At 34.7% G+C, this 16,561-nt stretch overlaps 2 protein-coding genes and 2 long non-coding RNA genes across 13 annotated transcripts in view; 3 read left to right on the top strand and 1 right to left on the bottom strand.

The window, feature by feature from the left end:
* The window catches only part of LOC121811540 (nodulin homeobox-like), a 65,893-nt gene extending 49,953 nt beyond the window's left edge, over positions 1-15,940 (top strand). The window contains exons 4-14 of one of the 7 annotated variants that reach the window (XR_006052589.1): positions 607-690; positions 767-938; positions 1,030-1,467; positions 2,305-2,400; positions 2,812-2,952; positions 4,186-4,280; positions 4,377-4,427; positions 4,848-4,915; positions 5,148-5,199; positions 5,387-5,470; positions 7,940-8,203. Coding sequence is in view for 1 of the 7 variants with exons in the window: in XM_042212422.1 (XP_042068356.1) it covers positions 1,290-1,394; positions 2,305-2,400; positions 2,812-2,952; positions 13,947-14,087; positions 15,265-15,330 (549 nt within the window). In the remaining 6 variants the exon portion in view is untranslated. Of the gene's footprint in view, positions 1-606; positions 691-766; positions 939-1,029; positions 1,468-2,304; positions 2,401-2,811; positions 2,953-4,185; positions 4,306-4,376; positions 4,439-4,847; positions 4,916-5,147; positions 5,471-7,939; positions 8,204-13,946; positions 14,088-15,264; positions 15,585-15,672; positions 15,793-15,900 lie in introns of those variants that run through there. The other 6 variants (XR_006052590.1, XR_006052586.1, XR_006052588.1 and 3 more) reach the window with 6 other exon arrangements.
* The window catches only part of LOC121811543 (nodulin homeobox-like), a 59,919-nt gene that overhangs the window by 12,155 nt on the left and 31,203 nt on the right, over positions 1-16,561 (bottom strand). The gene's annotated exons all lie outside the window — the stretch shown is intronic.
* Positions 8,875-10,023, top strand: LOC121811560. Its single transcript, XR_006052706.1, has 3 exons — positions 8,875-9,012; positions 9,480-9,632; positions 9,871-10,023. It is a non-coding gene; the product is annotated as an uncharacterized LOC121811560 (long non-coding RNA).
* Positions 11,045-12,623, top strand: LOC121811563. Its single transcript, XR_006052710.1, has 5 exons — positions 11,045-11,305; positions 11,415-11,506; positions 11,595-11,714; positions 12,287-12,354; positions 12,588-12,623. It is a non-coding gene; the product is annotated as an uncharacterized LOC121811563 (long non-coding RNA).

Here is a 16,561-nt window from a genome sequence, read left to right as displayed (position 1 = left end):
ATTACACTTATAATTGGATTTGTGTGTTGATTGATGCAAGATGACAAACATACATGGATTGAAAGAATTTTTTTATTTTGACTTGGTTACTTTATTAGCGACATGTATTCTCTTATAGTGGTTTTTTCCACTGCATCATGTAACAGTATCTTTGTTTTCACTTTCCTTCTTTTTGCTTTAGGAAACTATTGTAATATGGAGGTTTAAAAGTATCTTAACAAGTTTTTTTCTAGTTATCCTGACAACCTTTCTGCTTAATTTCCTCTAGTTTTAGGTATGTGCAGTTGCTAATGTTTTTGCATAAACCACAACTTCCTAAGCTCATAAACTCACCCATAAAATGCGCTACTTAATGTTGTGTAGGTATTTTAGTTCCACCTCTCCAGTGCCCTTTTGGTCTTTAACCTTTAATAACTATGATTCACAGCTTATCTTCATATTGATCCTAGCTCTTTCTTAATTTATCTTTGTTGTTTATTGTACTTGAAAATTATTGACATTCTCAACTTTTGGCATCATACTTGTTACGTGTGTCATGATATGGTTATATTTGTATACATCCTTTGTATCCCCCTTAATTCATATATCATCATATGTTTTCTTCAGATATTGCTTGATGATGTGAAGATATCAGAACAACTGATTGACCTGGTCTTCTATCTGCTAGTTCTACTTGGTCCATACAGACATGTCAGTATTCATTTCCTTGAACTTTTAGTTCTTTCCTCTGTTGTTTGTAGATATGTACTTACTACTTCGTATCCAGGAATATCACACCATACCCAATGGCATGGTTCTTCTTCATTCGGCTCTGGTAGCTTGTATTATAAAATTGTTTCTCCACACTACCAAGAGGTTGCTCAAGCATTGACTGCATATTACAAGTTAGCAATCCAGGATTTGGTGAAAACTAAGAACATTAAATTACTTGTTTAATGGTATAAATCTTCCTACTCCATCATCTTGATTTTTGTTATTTCAAAGTGTTATCAAGTAATGTTGTGGCTGAGTAAGTGGAGTTGGTGGCAGGTGGACATATTCATAGAGGCAGAATTTGCTGCTGTTTGTGTAGATGTCAAGTTTCTGCAGACCAACGATACATTTGGAAGTGCTTTCCCTACCACTGAAGAGACCTTGAATCACATCTGCCAGAGTGTGATTCTTCTCTTCAATTTCTACAGTCCTTGTGTCAGCAAAAGTTGTTCCGGGAATGCATTGTGAAGAACAAGATTTTATCCTTTCATCTGATTAGAGTTTTCACTGCCTGAAAGCATTGACATTTCTTTAAAATGTCAAATGTGGTGAATACATGTTTCTGCTCCAGGGAACTTGAGCTTGAATTTCTATTTTGCATACATGTTTCTGCTTCAGGGACTTCATTTATTTCTGTCCAAGTGAGATAGTAAGAGATTCCATAATCAGCTTGATTTGCTTATGTGGCTGCAGCTTTATCTGATGCATGTTGATGTATGTCCTAGGATTTGTTTGTTACATTTGGGCTTGGGTGAAAAATTTGATGTTTGATACGTGGGAATGTAATTCCTTGTCTCCCTATAGTATAGCACATTTGGTCGATGTGGTTTAAGTGGGTAAAGGGTATTATTGAGGGTCCCACTATGTTGTGAAAAAATGTGGTTTTTTTTGATAAATGTGTCATTGGAAGTTTGAAATATAAACTAGAGTGTGTTCATGAACCAAAATGGAAAGTGCTAAATTTTAGGTGACACCAGACATAGTAATTGTGCTATAGTACTGGGGGACGGATAAAGTAATTGTTACACTAGAGAATGATTATACAATGTTGGGCAGTCAATTATTTTTAAGCTAGATTAGTACTGTGAATTAGCATATTACAAGTTCTATTAATAGCATTTATAACTTTATCCCACTAGAGAACTAAAATCTCACACTTCTGAATTCTTTCTTCATTCCTGTTTACTTTCTCTTTTCCTTTTCCCTTTTTGTTTCTTTATTATTTATTTTCTTCCTTGTGACATGTTTATTAATTCAGTAGTAGTGTGGCAATGTAGTCGTTCTTATTCTGGTTTAGGCCGTCATGAACTTAAAATTATTAGGCTTAGACAATATTTCCTCATACATGGCTGCTATCTCTCACCTAAAATCTAAAGCTTTATCTATTGTGAGTGCACTTTCCAATTAAGATTAGTGGATTTATGCCTTTGAATAATACAACTGCTGCTGGTAAAGTTAGCACACCTTAAAATTTTTATGTGCTTGTGCTTGGTGTGGCTGTGTAAACCGGCCATTCTTTCTTTGAAGTAAATTTATATTTTTCTGCTGCAGCTGTTGCACCTTTGTGAAGCTGAAAGTGTATCCTACCTGGAAGAGGTGGCCAGCAAAACATCAACTCAGGATGTGGCAAAGTCTGTTGGACTCAAGGTATTGGTTTCTAAAGTGAAAGCATCATGCAGTTCTGGTCCTAACTCTCAGAGAGACACATGTGTCATTGCATTTATAATAGGAAAAGAATTCCCAGACCCTTTAGATCTATTGTTACAATAACATTGAATAACCAGCAAGTTTTGTACTTTGAAAATGAAACTAAAATTATCTTAAATGTGCTGCAGAAATTTTACACACGAGAAAACCCAAATCCGACATTTCAAACTTTTTCTTGTTTGTAGTATTACCCAGTCGCAGTTCGGTCTATAACAAATGTTTATAGTATTTCCTATACAATAAGCATTGCAATATCTGCACTTTGAGAAGATTTTGCCTTCTATACATATGCAGTTGTCAATTTGTCATTTTGTCTTACTTGGTGGTATCATGGGCATTTGTTTTGTATAGGTTCTTGCGTTGCTAAAAAAAATGTTTAATGCTCCCTCTGAGGCAAGCTACCCGAAGGGGCAACTGGAACTTAATGCAATGCGCTTGGCAGATGTCTTGTCAGATGATTCAAATTTTCTGTCATTCATCATGATAAACTTTGTAAGCTTTCCATCAGTACAACTAATTTTAAAATTTTAGAGTGCTATGGATTCCATGCCATGGTTTCTTTGCTATTCATGATTGAAGGTCGAAAAGACTCGAAGCATGACATCTGAGTTTCTTAGAAAATGTCCTTGCCTATTTGAACACACCAATGATGTGCTTGAAGAGATATTTTGATCAAATTGCTGGATTTAACAAATGGATGTTAATTTTATGAAAGTAACTTTTAAATGAAAAGGTGAGAGTTTGAGCACCTGCAATAACCTAGACTTCTCGATCACCTCCGAGCTTATCTTAGCTTAAAATGGTAGTACTATGTCATTTGTGGACAATGTTATTTGTATTTTGCATGTCACTTGCAAGTAAATTTGCAAGTATAGTGTGCCTGTGGATCTAGTGGCAAATTATGAACTCAAACCTAACCAACTAGTTTTTTGAATATGCTGGTATCTTGTGATATGTAATAATGAGGGCTTCCCAAACTGTTGTTGCTATGTTCACAAGTCACTTAGCACATACAATGAATTTGCAAGTTTACCAGTACAAATATTTTTGTCATTTTAATCATCTAATCGAAAAACTTCCACGAACTGTTCAAGCGACATCATTTCCTCATTTGGCTTTTGTCACTGCAATCAGATACAAATGATTAGTAAGAAGAGTTTCAGCTATTTGTCAATGTATGATGGTTAATTATTTAATTTGTTTGACGTTTCATGTCTCAAGTATAATGAAAATAGGTATGCCATACCATACACATCAATTCTTTTAATTTATCAATTGTTATAATCTTTTCTCATGGAAATTTTGCATTTTTTTTTCTGACACAAAAAATGCGTTCCTATAGAGGGAAGCTTTAGCTGCAATCTTTCTTTTCCCTCATGAAGAGTTTGTATCTGGCTATTGCTCGTCTGACCTTCTAGTTTCTAAAGAGGATGCACTATTAGACTATGAATTATATACATCACCACGATAATTCATATTTCACCAAATCAGTCAGTTACAACTATTGCATTGTCTGAAACTCCCTAAGTCATCAATATATATAGACACATTAAATTTGAATTTACCCCTTGTAGTGTACCTCATTCCTCTTATGCTCATCGGAGAACGTCTTTGTTGATTAAAGTGATTGCAAACCTTCATTGCTTTGTCCCGATGCATGCCAGGGTAAATGATTTAGTAATTTTGGTATTATTTAGCAACTAATAACTTTTGTTTCAATCCCAGATGAGAAGGATCTGTCAACAAGTTCGTTCGGTTCATATGGAAGGACTATCAGAAACTGTCAGATGGATTCTTCTCTCTACTTCAAAGCTGACAAAGTATCCACAATTAGCAAGAACTTATGTATTCCTGCTTCTAATACACTATTGCATGTAGTAGTACATATCTATATTCTAATACACCATTGCATGTAGGTTCATTATTAAGTCATGATTTTTGAATGAAGATGATGTACAACTGCTGAGGTAATTTCAATGTATGCTTCCTTCCATGCTGATATCAGGCATTAATTATTTGTTTGTCCTATCTTTCTTAGTTTACAATTTAGGTAATGAAACATTCTAGCACATGGTTATTATGCTGCTTCTTATATTTAGGTAATAAACCTGCTTCACTCAACACATTTATTCATTATCTGCATTCTATAGATAGGTAATCTTCTTCGTGGGTTATTTATAAGTCATTTTGTGTCCCGGATCGTTCGTGCTGCATCTGAAGATCATTTAGTCCATGTAAAAACTCTCATGCTTAACCTATGGATATCATTCATCTTTTTCCATAAAATGTTAAGTGCATCTGTTTTGTTTATGGGGTCTTAATAGAAATGATCTTTACCTTAGCACATATATATTTTTATCACTAACCATTTTTTATATTACCTTTAGGACTAGCTTCCTATATTGAACTCTCGGCCCAGATGAAAAAAAGAGTAGCCCAATGCTACATATTTTCTGTAAGAGATCATCTCATGTATCTTTTCTTGTGATGTTGTAATTACCTTTTCTAGTGATGTAAGACAAAACTTACACTTGATAATAGAAAACAAAAGATATTTTTATAATATAAAACGTTTCCTTCCTTTCGCTTAAGATTTGAAAATCATGTAAATAAAAGCCACGTTTAAATAACACTTAATTTGCTCAGGGTCTTACATTATATGCAAATGATTTTACACTGTTTTGTAGGGCATAAGCTTCATAAAAAAGGAGTTTTAATGCAGAAAAGGAAGGTAGGAAGGTAAGACTATCTTGTAAAGATGACAGGAAAGATGGCACTATATATTTAAAGAAAACAATGTAATTGATCAATCAAAATTGAATATCGCAAAGTTTCGAAGATGATCTAAATTGATAGAGTAATTTTTTTCGTTCTGCTAAAGATATACTGGTAGAGATTTGTTTTCAGCATTTTGGTATGTCAGCAGGTAGTTTTACAAGCAAGTAGTTTTCCCATACGTATTCGAGGATTCTGGTAACTCTACCTCAAATCCTAGTCTTTGAGGATTCTGGTAAGTTTACTTCTCATCTTATTTGGGTGTTATTCAAACTTGTATATACTCAACTTGTGATGTTTCCTACTTATACATGAGAGCCTAGCTGCTATTTATTCTCATCTGTGGCTGAAATGTTAATTTTATAGAGAATTTAAATGTTATTTTCTCTTTGTAACTGACATGTTATTATTGAGAGTAAATTTCTGAAAGGTTGCCTGTCATGGTTCTTTAATATATGCATCTCCCTATTTTTTAATGAATTCAGACGCAATCACCAATAGATAAACAAGGGATATTAGCTTCATAAATATCTGAAAGTGCCATAGTACTATACTGCTTTGTTATGAGAACAAAAAGCTTCCACGAACAGACTTTCACCACTTGCTATTTGTGTGTGCATGCAAGATCTTCTCTATATTGATTGTAACTAACATACTTTTTTATGGGTTATTAGTGTAGACTTCGTTTCTCTCAAGGGTTGGTCTGCAAACTTGTTGTTGCTTACTAACTTCTGGAGAGCTAGGTTTCCCGTGCTTCAGATAAAGTGACAATAGTGTTCTTTGGTGTCCGATTTCTTGAGCTAAGGAGAGAGAACTATTCCGGTTTTGAAAAATTAATTGAAAAAGGCATATGGTCGATCGACTGAATGAGAGCTTTACGAGTTGCAATCTTGTTGATATTGGTGCATAATAATGATTTGGGCAATAGGACTAAAAGCCTCATATCCAAATTATCACATGCCTAACCCTGCATATACCCCTAGTGAGCCAGTTTGAGCCCCCAAAGCCTAATTTCTTTGTTAAAAATATTGAAGTCACTATATTAGCCTATCTATTATATCCATTCATTGGCCTATATTTTCTACCCTAGTCACTAAAATTAAAGTGCTAGCACATTCTTGGGAGGGTATTTATGGTGGTAAGGAAAAGTTGGAAGTCCTGGAACATTCATTTGGTGATATTCATTTTTCCTGAGATGTGTAAAAAAAGCCAAGGCTCGAAAAAAAATAAGTAAAATGGAAGCCTTTCATGTGTAAAAAAAGCCAAGGCTCGAAAAAATAAAAATAAGAAGGCAGCCTTTCATGTTTAAAAAAAGCCAAGGCTCGAAAAGAAAAAGAAAAAGGCAGCCTTTCATGTGTAAAAAAAGCCAAGGCTCGAAAAAATAAAAATAAGAAGGCAGCCTTTCATGTTTAAAAAAGCCAAGGCTCGAAAAAAAAGAAAAAGGCAGCCTTTCATATGTGTAAAAAAGGCAAGGCAGGAAAAAAGTAAAAATAAAAAGGCAGCCTTTCATGTGTAAAAAAAGCCAATGCTAGAAAAAAAAATATTGAGCGAAAATTAGAAATGGTTAAAGAACGCTCAAAAGAATAAGATGAATTGGTTTAGATGGTAGAAAATCTCAAGTTTGGGGTGTTGAGCTATCAGAATTTTGTACGCATTGAGTGAGATGTGAAGGATGTTTTGATGGATGTGCTAGCATTTTAATAATGGTGGTAACCTACTTAACCATATATGATCACACCTTTACCAAAAGCCCCATTACATCCAAATGAATAAGACCTTTTCATGTATGCATCATATTGACTTGTGAGCAATGAATTTTGTTTTGAGTTTGGGAGAAAGATCTTATGTGCTTAAAATAAAGAATAGCCGGAAGAACTTCTCTTTAGGAATTAGCGACGATGGTTTGAGACTCCCAAGACATAACTCGAACTTAGATTGAAGCATTGGGGATGCCTAGCTCTTAGGGAATTAGTTCGTGTACAGTTGTTGTTCTAAAGTCTTACCCGCGAGAGAATTCGGGGTCAACCTAATTTCTCTAATGATTTGTGCGATTTGGCCTGACTTGAAGTAGAGGATTATCTAATGTCTTGTGTGTGTGCTTAATTGTCTAACTTGCTTGAGGGCGAGCTTTATAATTTATCTGTTACATATATTATATTTTTGTGAGTTTATACTGTGCATGACGTGTTTCTACTTTTTCTAATCCACTTTTTTGCTACCTTGCAGCTTTATAATTAACACATACATAATATTCTATTTTTCTGTGTCATATGCCGTGTACAAATATGTGCTTTAGTTGTGTTTCTTTGATATATAAACCCCATTGATTGTCAAATCTGGCATCTTAATATATCTGTTAAATGTATGTCCATGATTATGTTGTTTCTGGTATCAAATGGTCATTATAGAATTCTGCAAATATCTGCAAAGGTAAAAGCGATTTATATGCTAGAGCATTTGTTACTGTCCTCAATCTTGGCAAAGGTAAATATGGTATTCATAGTATTTTCTAAGATAATTTGGAGTTTTATGTTGTACTTGTCCGTATGTTGGTATGTCCTACTTAGAATATGTTCCGGTATTATATGAATTATCTGCGGTGTATAGTCTCTGATATTCTATTCTATTACTTATGATGTTTGTCTAATCTGTTGTTTTGTTATTCTCTTTTAGTATCTGACTCTTCCGTCCATGTTTGGAACAGGCTTCAGCATCAGAAGCTCAGGACTAGATATCTTTTTATTATAAATAACTTGTCCACTGCAAATGTTGAGGCTAAAGCTAAAGAGTTTATTGAAATTTTGAATTTTATACTATCCGTCCATGTTTGGAACAGGCTCCAGCATCAGAAGCTCAGGACTAGATATCTGGTTTGCGTTGTATATAGTTATGGAGAGGGAGAGATTTAGCTTGACACTACATTCCTTACCTTAAATAGTTCTCTGGATGCAATTTACCTTTGGAGTTACTCTTTCTGTTTGGCATTTTGAAATATTTGAAATAAAATTGAAACATTTGAACAGAGATATTGTGCAAGCCATTTATGTAAACTGCAAGGTTTGATTTTTCTACTTACTTTATTCATTTTGGAAAGCCGGTTTTTATTCTTGGTATTTGTACTATGTCTAGGTTCTGTTTTAAACAGAACTTGTAAAATCTAGTGTGGAAGAACTATCACTGCTGAAAATTTAGGAAGCTGGCTTGGGAAGATTACTATTGGAAAAAATCAAGTTCTAAGGGAACAAGTGATAGATTCTTCTTTTCGTCTGTTTTGTTTTTGAGTTTACTTCATAAACTTGGAGTTGGGTTGTCTGAAATCCTCATGTTGCAATAAATATTATTATCTCATCTTCTTGATTCAAATTTTTTTCTGACACATGGAAGTATATTATTTGTTGAATGCTTTTAAGGGACTCAGGATGCCTGTTAATCCTTTACCTCAAAGGTACGATCCATGGTTTATTTTTATGTACTTGCGAGTCCAAGTTTATTTCAACTCAAAATGTGTTTGTTTCAGATTTTCAAAGCCTGTTCAAACAGCATTGCATACGGGCCTCCTCACCGTTTGAGCAGTGGTAATCTCAAATTTAAGATTGAAGTAATTCTGTATAAACATATATCTGGTTAATCTTGGTTTTGGATTCCAAATCATAAATTTTGGACAATTTTCTTTGTTGATATCTCTTTGGTTTCAGGTTCTGTTTAAGCATTTAAGTGTTGACCTCAAGGATGTCACACCCTCTTCTCTTCTAAAGGATGTAGTTTGACAATTTGAAGGTAATCCTGATTTTTTAAATAAGGATGTTTGATCTTCACAACCACCAAGAATGCATGAGGTGAAATGTGGAATTATTTCGACACTAAACTAAATTGAGATACCCCTTGATGTTGCTGCCTCTCCCCCATCCTGGCAGCCACTCTCATATAAAGTGCAGCTTGTTGCATCTACTATGGCAGGGTGACTGCAAAAATTATATAGGCCCATGTAGGAAAATCTAATTAATTATTTGACTTACATATTGGGGAAGTTTCCTTCATTACTTTATTTTGCAAACAATTTTCGTGCAGTAAATAATTAATTACAATGTATGGACTCTAGCCTACTCCGATTTCTGTATATTTTATCTGTTGACTTGATTACTTGATTAGCCTACTCTAACCTAACTATGTTAGTTATAATGTTTTCCTGTTCTAAAATATTCAGCTTGCCTAATGTTTATCCTTTGTGAATGCTTCTGCTTCAGGATCAGTCATTAAGCATCAACTTGTTACTCACCTTATGCCTGGGCATTGCTTTACGAGCTATTTCAGTTGCTCATACTGAACCTGATGTTGGCCATAGTTCCAATACTAATCACCGACCCAGTCTTATTCAATCTTCTGCTCCACAGATTGAGGTATTAATGTTATCTTCCTGTTAAGTTGTTGAACCTGCATATGAGGAACAGAGGATTGTTTCCTTGAAAACATGACAAATGTTAAATTGCTATCTGGATGTCATCATCCAAAATCATCTTCCCTCATGCCTATGTGTGGTTTCTGGTTTCTCATGACTATGTAGTTGTGGATAATACTTCTATTCCAAGTGATTTGCGTGAACTTATGATCACTGTAATTGTGTCCTTTTGTTTTCAGATTGCAGGCCCACCATTTTCTCTGATCGGACCCGGCAGCATATTGTCTGGATTAGCAATTCCCTCTTTGATCCCACTACAACAGAGACCACCAAGTTCTCTAGATGAGAGTGGACTCCTAATTTCATGAAGCCAACACAATACACCTACCCTTCCCTAGGCAAGTAATAGGGTCTTTGTCACTCGATACTTTTTCTATTTTTACATTGTTTTGACTGTATTTTTGAGAGCTAATCTACTCAAACCCACAATGCAGTGACACAGTGGCGCTATGCTGTCAATACAATCTGCCTCGTGGGTTTTCCACGGTCTTCTAGATCAACCTCAGCAAGAAAATTATCACTTTTAGCTGTGCTACTTCTCTCATGGTGTGTTTTTTGGTTACATTAACATTGGGACTGGTGTTACAGCTGAGAGAAGAGAAACTTCCATAGTGGTGATTGGATGTAGCTGTCTTATAGTTTTTTTGGTCTCTGTTTATGCTTTATCTTGATCCTTTTGGTTTTCACATGCTTTACTCTGAGGATTTTCTTCCTTGTTATGGACTCCTTACTAAAATGACTTGTAATTTTGATCGGTTCCTCTGGTAACCTATGTGCTAACTGATAGCACTCTCAATCATATATATAAAAATGGTTGTATTCTCGAATCAATTTTCGTTTCTTGAATTGTCAATCATTACCTATGTTCAACTAGATACCTGTACCATAATGTCCAGGATTATGTGGTTTCTGTATATTTTATCTGTTGACTTGATTGGTTTGGTCAAGTTCCTCAACAATTTAATTTGACTTAACATCTCTTATATGTCAATTATGTAGTTTTATACATTAGTCTACTTTCTTTGAGTTTGTTATCTTTATTGGTCCGTTTGATGATTATGTTTGATACAACAATTCTGGGTTCCTGATTGAACAAACATGAGCACAGAGTAAATAGTGTTGTAAAATACTCTTCAATCTAAATATTCAGCTTGCCCTAATATTTATCCTTTGTGGATGCTTCTGCTTCAGGATCAGGCATTAAGCATCAACTTGTTACTCACCTTACGCTGGGCATTGCTTTACGAGCTGGTTTAGATGCTTTGAGGAAGCTGAAGATTCAAAGTTTGTTCCTTCCCTTGGTTATCAGTTAATGTTATTATTGAGAATTTCAGTCTGAACCATGGCTTTATGACATTCATATGTTTTTCTTTGGGACTGAGGCATTGGAGCAGTTTGTGGACCGTCTCATTGGGTGGTCACAGTACTGCAATCTTATCCTGCACTTTGTAGCATTTATAGAGAGGGCACTTAATAAGATTTCAGCTGCTCATACTGAACCTGATTTAGAGGGAACCTTTAGCTGCAATCTTTCTATTCCCTCATGGAGAGTTTGTATCTGGCTGGTGCACGTCTGACCCTCTAGTTTCTGAAGAGGATGCACCATTAGACTATGTATTATATGCATCACCTAGATAATTCTTATTACAACTATTGCATTGTCTGAAACACCCTAAGTCATCAATGTATATAGACACATTAAATTTGAATTTACCCCTTGCAGTGTACCTCGATCCTCTTATGCTCATCAGAGAACTTCGTTGTTGAATAAAGTGATTGCAAACCTTCATTGCTTTGTTCCTGATGTATGCCTGGGTAAATGATTTAGTAATTTTCGTTTTTAATCAGGGTATGCCGCTTGCTACTACTATTTAGTAACTAATTACATTTGTTTCAATCCCAGATGAGAAGGATCTGTCAACAAATTCATTCGGTTCATATAGAAGGACTATCAGAAACTGTCAGATGGATTCTTTTCTCTACTTCAGAGCTGACAGAGTATCCACAATTAGCAAGAACTTATGTATGCCTGCTTCTAACTCTTCCCTTGATTAATCAAGTAGTAGTACATACCTATATTCTAATACATTATTGCATGTTGGTTCACTATTAAGTCATGCGGAGTCTTTAGTGTCAGGATTTTTGAATGAAGATGATGTACAACTGTTGAGATAATAAGAATGTTTGCCCTCCTTTCATGCTGAACTCAGGCATTAATTATTTGTTTTTCCTATCTTAGTTTGCAATTTAGGTAATTGAAACATTCTAGCACATAGTCACTATGCAGCTTCTTGTAGTTGCACTTTTTTTCTTTAATAAACCTGCTTCACTCACCACATTTATTCATTATGTGCATTTTGTAGATAGGCAATCTTCTTTGTAGGTTATTTATAAGTCAGTTTGTGTCCCGGATCGTTCGTGCTGCATATGAAAAACAATTAGTCCATGTAAAACCTCTCATGCTTAACCTATGGATATCATTCACACCTTTTTCCATAAAATGTTAAGTGCATCTGTTTTTGGGGCTTAGTAGAAATGATATTTACCTTAGCACATATATATTTTATCACTAACCATTTTTTATATTACCTTTAGGACTAGCTTCCTTTATTGGACTCTAAGCCCAGATGAAAAAAAGAGTAGCCCAACGCTACATTTTTTCTGTAAGAGATCATCTCATGTATCTTTTCTTGTGATGTTGTAATTACCTATTCTAGTGATGTAAGACAAAACTTATACTTGATAAAAGAAAACGAAGGATTTTTTTATGATATAAAACGTTTACTTCCTTTTACTTAAGATTTGAAAATCATGTAAATAAAAAACCACGTTTAAATAACACTTAATTTGTTCAGGGTCTTACATGATATGCAAATGATTTTACACTGTTTTGTAGGGAATAAGCGTCCTAAAAAGGAGTTTTAATGCATAAAGGAAGGTACGAAGGTAAGACTATCTTGTAAAGATGATAGGAAAGATGGCAGTATATATTTAAAGAAAACAATGTAATCGATCAATCAAAATTGAATGTCGGAACTATTTCGACACTAAACTAAATTGAGATACCCCTTGATGTTGCTGCCTCTCCCTCATCTTGGCAGCCACTCTCATCATATAAGGTGTAGCTTGTTGCATCTACAGTGGCAGGGTGACTGCAAAAGTTATATAGGCCCATGTAGGAAAATCTAATTAATAATTTGAATTACATATTGGGGATGTTTCCTTCATTACTTTATTTTGCAAACAATTTTCGTGCACTAAATAATTTAATTTCAATGTATGGACTCTAGCCTCTCTGATTTCTGTATATTTTATCTGTTGACTTGATTTGTTTGGTCAAGTTCCTCAACACTCTGAATTCTTTCTTCATTCCTGATTACTTTCTCTTTTTTCCTTTTCCCCTTTTGTTTCTTTATTATTTGTTTTTCCCTGTGACCTGTTTATTAATTCAGGAGTTGTGTGGCAATGGAGGCGTTCTTATTCTGGTCAGGCCGTCATGAACTTAAGTTATCGGGCTCAAACAATATTTCCTCATACATGGATGCTATCTCCCACCTAAAATCTAAAGCTTTATCTATTGTGAGTGCACTTTCCAGTTAAGATAAGTGGATATATGTCTTTGAATATTACAACTGCTGGTGAAGTTAGCACACCATAATAATTTTATGTGCTTGTGCTTGGTGTGGTTGTGTGAACAGCCCCTTATTTCTTAAAGTAAATCTGATTTTTTCCGTTGTTGCTTTTGCACTTTTGTGAAGCTGAAAGTGTATCCTACCTGGATGAGGTGGCCAGCAACACAGCAACTCAGGATATAGCAAAGTTTGTTGGACTCGAGGTATTCTAAAATCAAAGCATCATGCAGTTTCTGTTATAACTTTGATAGATATACATGTTTCATTGCATTTATAATAGAAAAAGAATTCCCAGACCCTTTAGATCGATTGTTACAATTACATTGAAAAACCAGCAAGTTTTGTACACTGAAAATGAAACTAAAATAATCTTAAATGTGCTGCAGAAATTTTACACATCGAGAAAACCCAAATATGACACATTTCAAACTTTTTCTTTTGATTTTTAACTGCCTATTATAATCCTAGTTTGTAGTATTACTCAGTCGCAATCCGGTCTATAACAAATGTTTATAGTATTTCCTATATAATAAGCATTGCAATATCGGCCTCCAATACATATGCAGTTGTCAATTTGTCATTTTGTCTTATTTGGTGGTATCATGGGCATTTGTTTTGTATAGGTTCTTGCATTGCTAAAAAAAATGTTTAATGCTCCCTCCGCAGCAAGCTACCCGAAGGGGCAACTGGAACTTAATGCAATGCGCTTGGCAGTTGTCTTCTCAGATGATTCAAATTTTCGGTCATTCATCATGATAAACTTTGTAAGCTTTCCATCAGTACAACTAATTTTAAAATTTTAGAGTGCATGGATTCCGTGCCATGGTTTCTTTGCTATTCATGATTGAAGGTCGAAAAGACTCGAACATGACATCTGAGTTTCTTAGAAAATGTTTTTGCCTATTTGAACACACCAATGATGTGCTTGAAGATATTTTTTGATCAAATTGCTGGTTTTAACAAATGGGCATTGTTTTGTATAGGTTTGCATTGCTAAAAAAATGTTTAATGCTACCTCCGCAGCAAGCTACCCGAAGGGGCAACTGGAACTTAATGCAATGCGCTTGGCAGTTGTCTTCTCAGATGATTCAAATTTTCGGTCATTCATCGATAAACTTTGTAAGCTTTCCATCAGTACAACTAATTTTAAAATTTTAGAGTGCTATGGATTCCGTGCCATGGTTTCTTTGCTATTCATGATTGAAGGTCGAAAAGACTCGAACATGACATCTGAGTTTTTAGAAAATGTTTTGCCTATTTGAACACACCAATGATGTGCTTGAAGATATTTTTTGATCAAATTGCTGGTTTTAACAAATGGATATTAATTTTATGAAAGTAACTTTTTAATGAAAAGGTGAGAGTTTGAGCACCTGCAATACCTTAGACTTGACGATCACCTCCGAGCTTATCTTAGCTTAAATGGTAGTATTATGTTGTCTGTCGACAATCTTATTTGTATTTTGCATGTCATTTGCAAGTATAGTGTGCATGTGGATCTAGTAGCAAATTTCTGAACTCAAACCTAACCAACTAATTTTTTGAATATGCTGGTATCTTGTGAAATGGAATAATGAGGGCTTCCCAAACTGTTGTTGCTATGTTCACAAGTCACTTAGCACATACAATGAGTTTGTAAGTTACCAGTATAAATATTTTTGTCATTTTAATCATCTAATTGGAAAGTACCACGAACTGTTCAAGTGACATCATTTCCTCGTTTGATTTTTGTCACTGCAAACAAATACAAATGATTAGTAAGAAGAGTTTCAGCTTGTCAATGTATGATGGTTAAATATTTATATTGTTTGACGTTTCATGTCTAAAGAGTAAACGGACATTTGTATGCCATACCATACACATCAATTCTTTTAATTTATCTTCTTTTCTCATGGAAATTTTGCATTTTTTTTCTTACCCAAAAAATGTGTACCTATACAGGGAACCCTTAGCTGCAATCTTTCTATTCCCTCATGGAGAGTTTGTATCTGGCTGGTGCTCGTCTGACCTTCTAGTTTCTGAAGAGGATGCACCATTAGACTATGTATTATATACATCACCTCGATAATTCTTATTTCGCCAAATCAGTTAGTTACAACTATTGCATTAAACACCCTAAGTCATCATCAATGTATATAGACACATTTTATTTGAATTAACCCCTTGCAGTGTACCTCGTTCCTCTTATGCTCATCAAAGAACGTCTTTGTTGATTAAAGTGATTGCAAACCTTCATTGCTTTGTTCGTGATGTATGCCACGGTAAATGATTTAGTAATTTCTGTTTTTAGTAAGGGTATGCCGCTTGCTACTATTATATAGCAACTAATTACATTTGTTTCAATCTCAGATGAGAAGGATCTGTCAACAAGTTCATTCGGTTCATAAAGAAGGACTATCAGAAACTGTCAGATGGATTCTTTTCTCTACTTCAGAGCTGACAGAGTATCCACAATTAGCAAGAACTTATGTATGCCTGCTTCTAACTCTTCCCTTGATTAATCAAGTAGTAGTACATACCTATATTCTAATACTTTATTGCATGTTGGTTCACTATTAAGTTATGCGGAGTCTTTAGTGTCAGGATTTTTGAATGAAGATGATGTACAACTGTTGAGTAATAAGAATGTATGCCTCCTTTCATGCTGAACTAGGCATTAATTATTTGTTCATGTCCTATCGTTCTTGTTTGCAATTTAGGTAATGAAACATTCTAGCTCATTGTCACTATGCGGCTTCTTACACTTTTTTTTCTTTAACAAATGCTTCACTCACCACATATTTCATATTGTTGTCTTCTTGCAGTGTTAATGAAGTTTGTTTCTTCTTGCAGGAGCTTGGGAAGGAGTGGACAGAACAACTAGCTTCCTATATTGGACTCTCAAACCAAATGAAATGCGTGTATTTGGTGTATAGTGTGTGGATCTGTTTATAGTGTTGTAATATATGTATAATGTGTGTAGTGCATTGTTGTGTTTTTGTTTTGAAGTGCATGTATTCATGTGTATGTGTGTGTGTGTGTGTTTTGTGGATACTATGTGCCGTCTATATGCTAGGAAATTTTTATTTCTTGTAGTGTGTTTAGTGGGTGCAATGATGTATGTAGTGTATGAAGTATGTATATTTTGTGTGTAGTGTAGTGTATGTGCAGTGCGTGAAGTATGTATATTTTGTCTATAGTGTGTGTAAAGTGTGTTAATTTTTTTAATAGTGTGTAGTATGTTTATTTTATGTATGTG

Source organism: Salvia splendens, chromosome 7 (assembly GCF_004379255.2).
Source record: "Salvia splendens isolate huo1 chromosome 7, SspV2, whole genome shotgun sequence".
In the NCBI taxonomy this organism is placed as follows: Eukaryota; Viridiplantae; Streptophyta; class Magnoliopsida; order Lamiales; family Lamiaceae; genus Salvia; species Salvia splendens.
The sequence above is the reverse complement of the archived record's forward strand: the minus strand, read 5'-3'. Positions and strand labels throughout refer to the sequence as shown.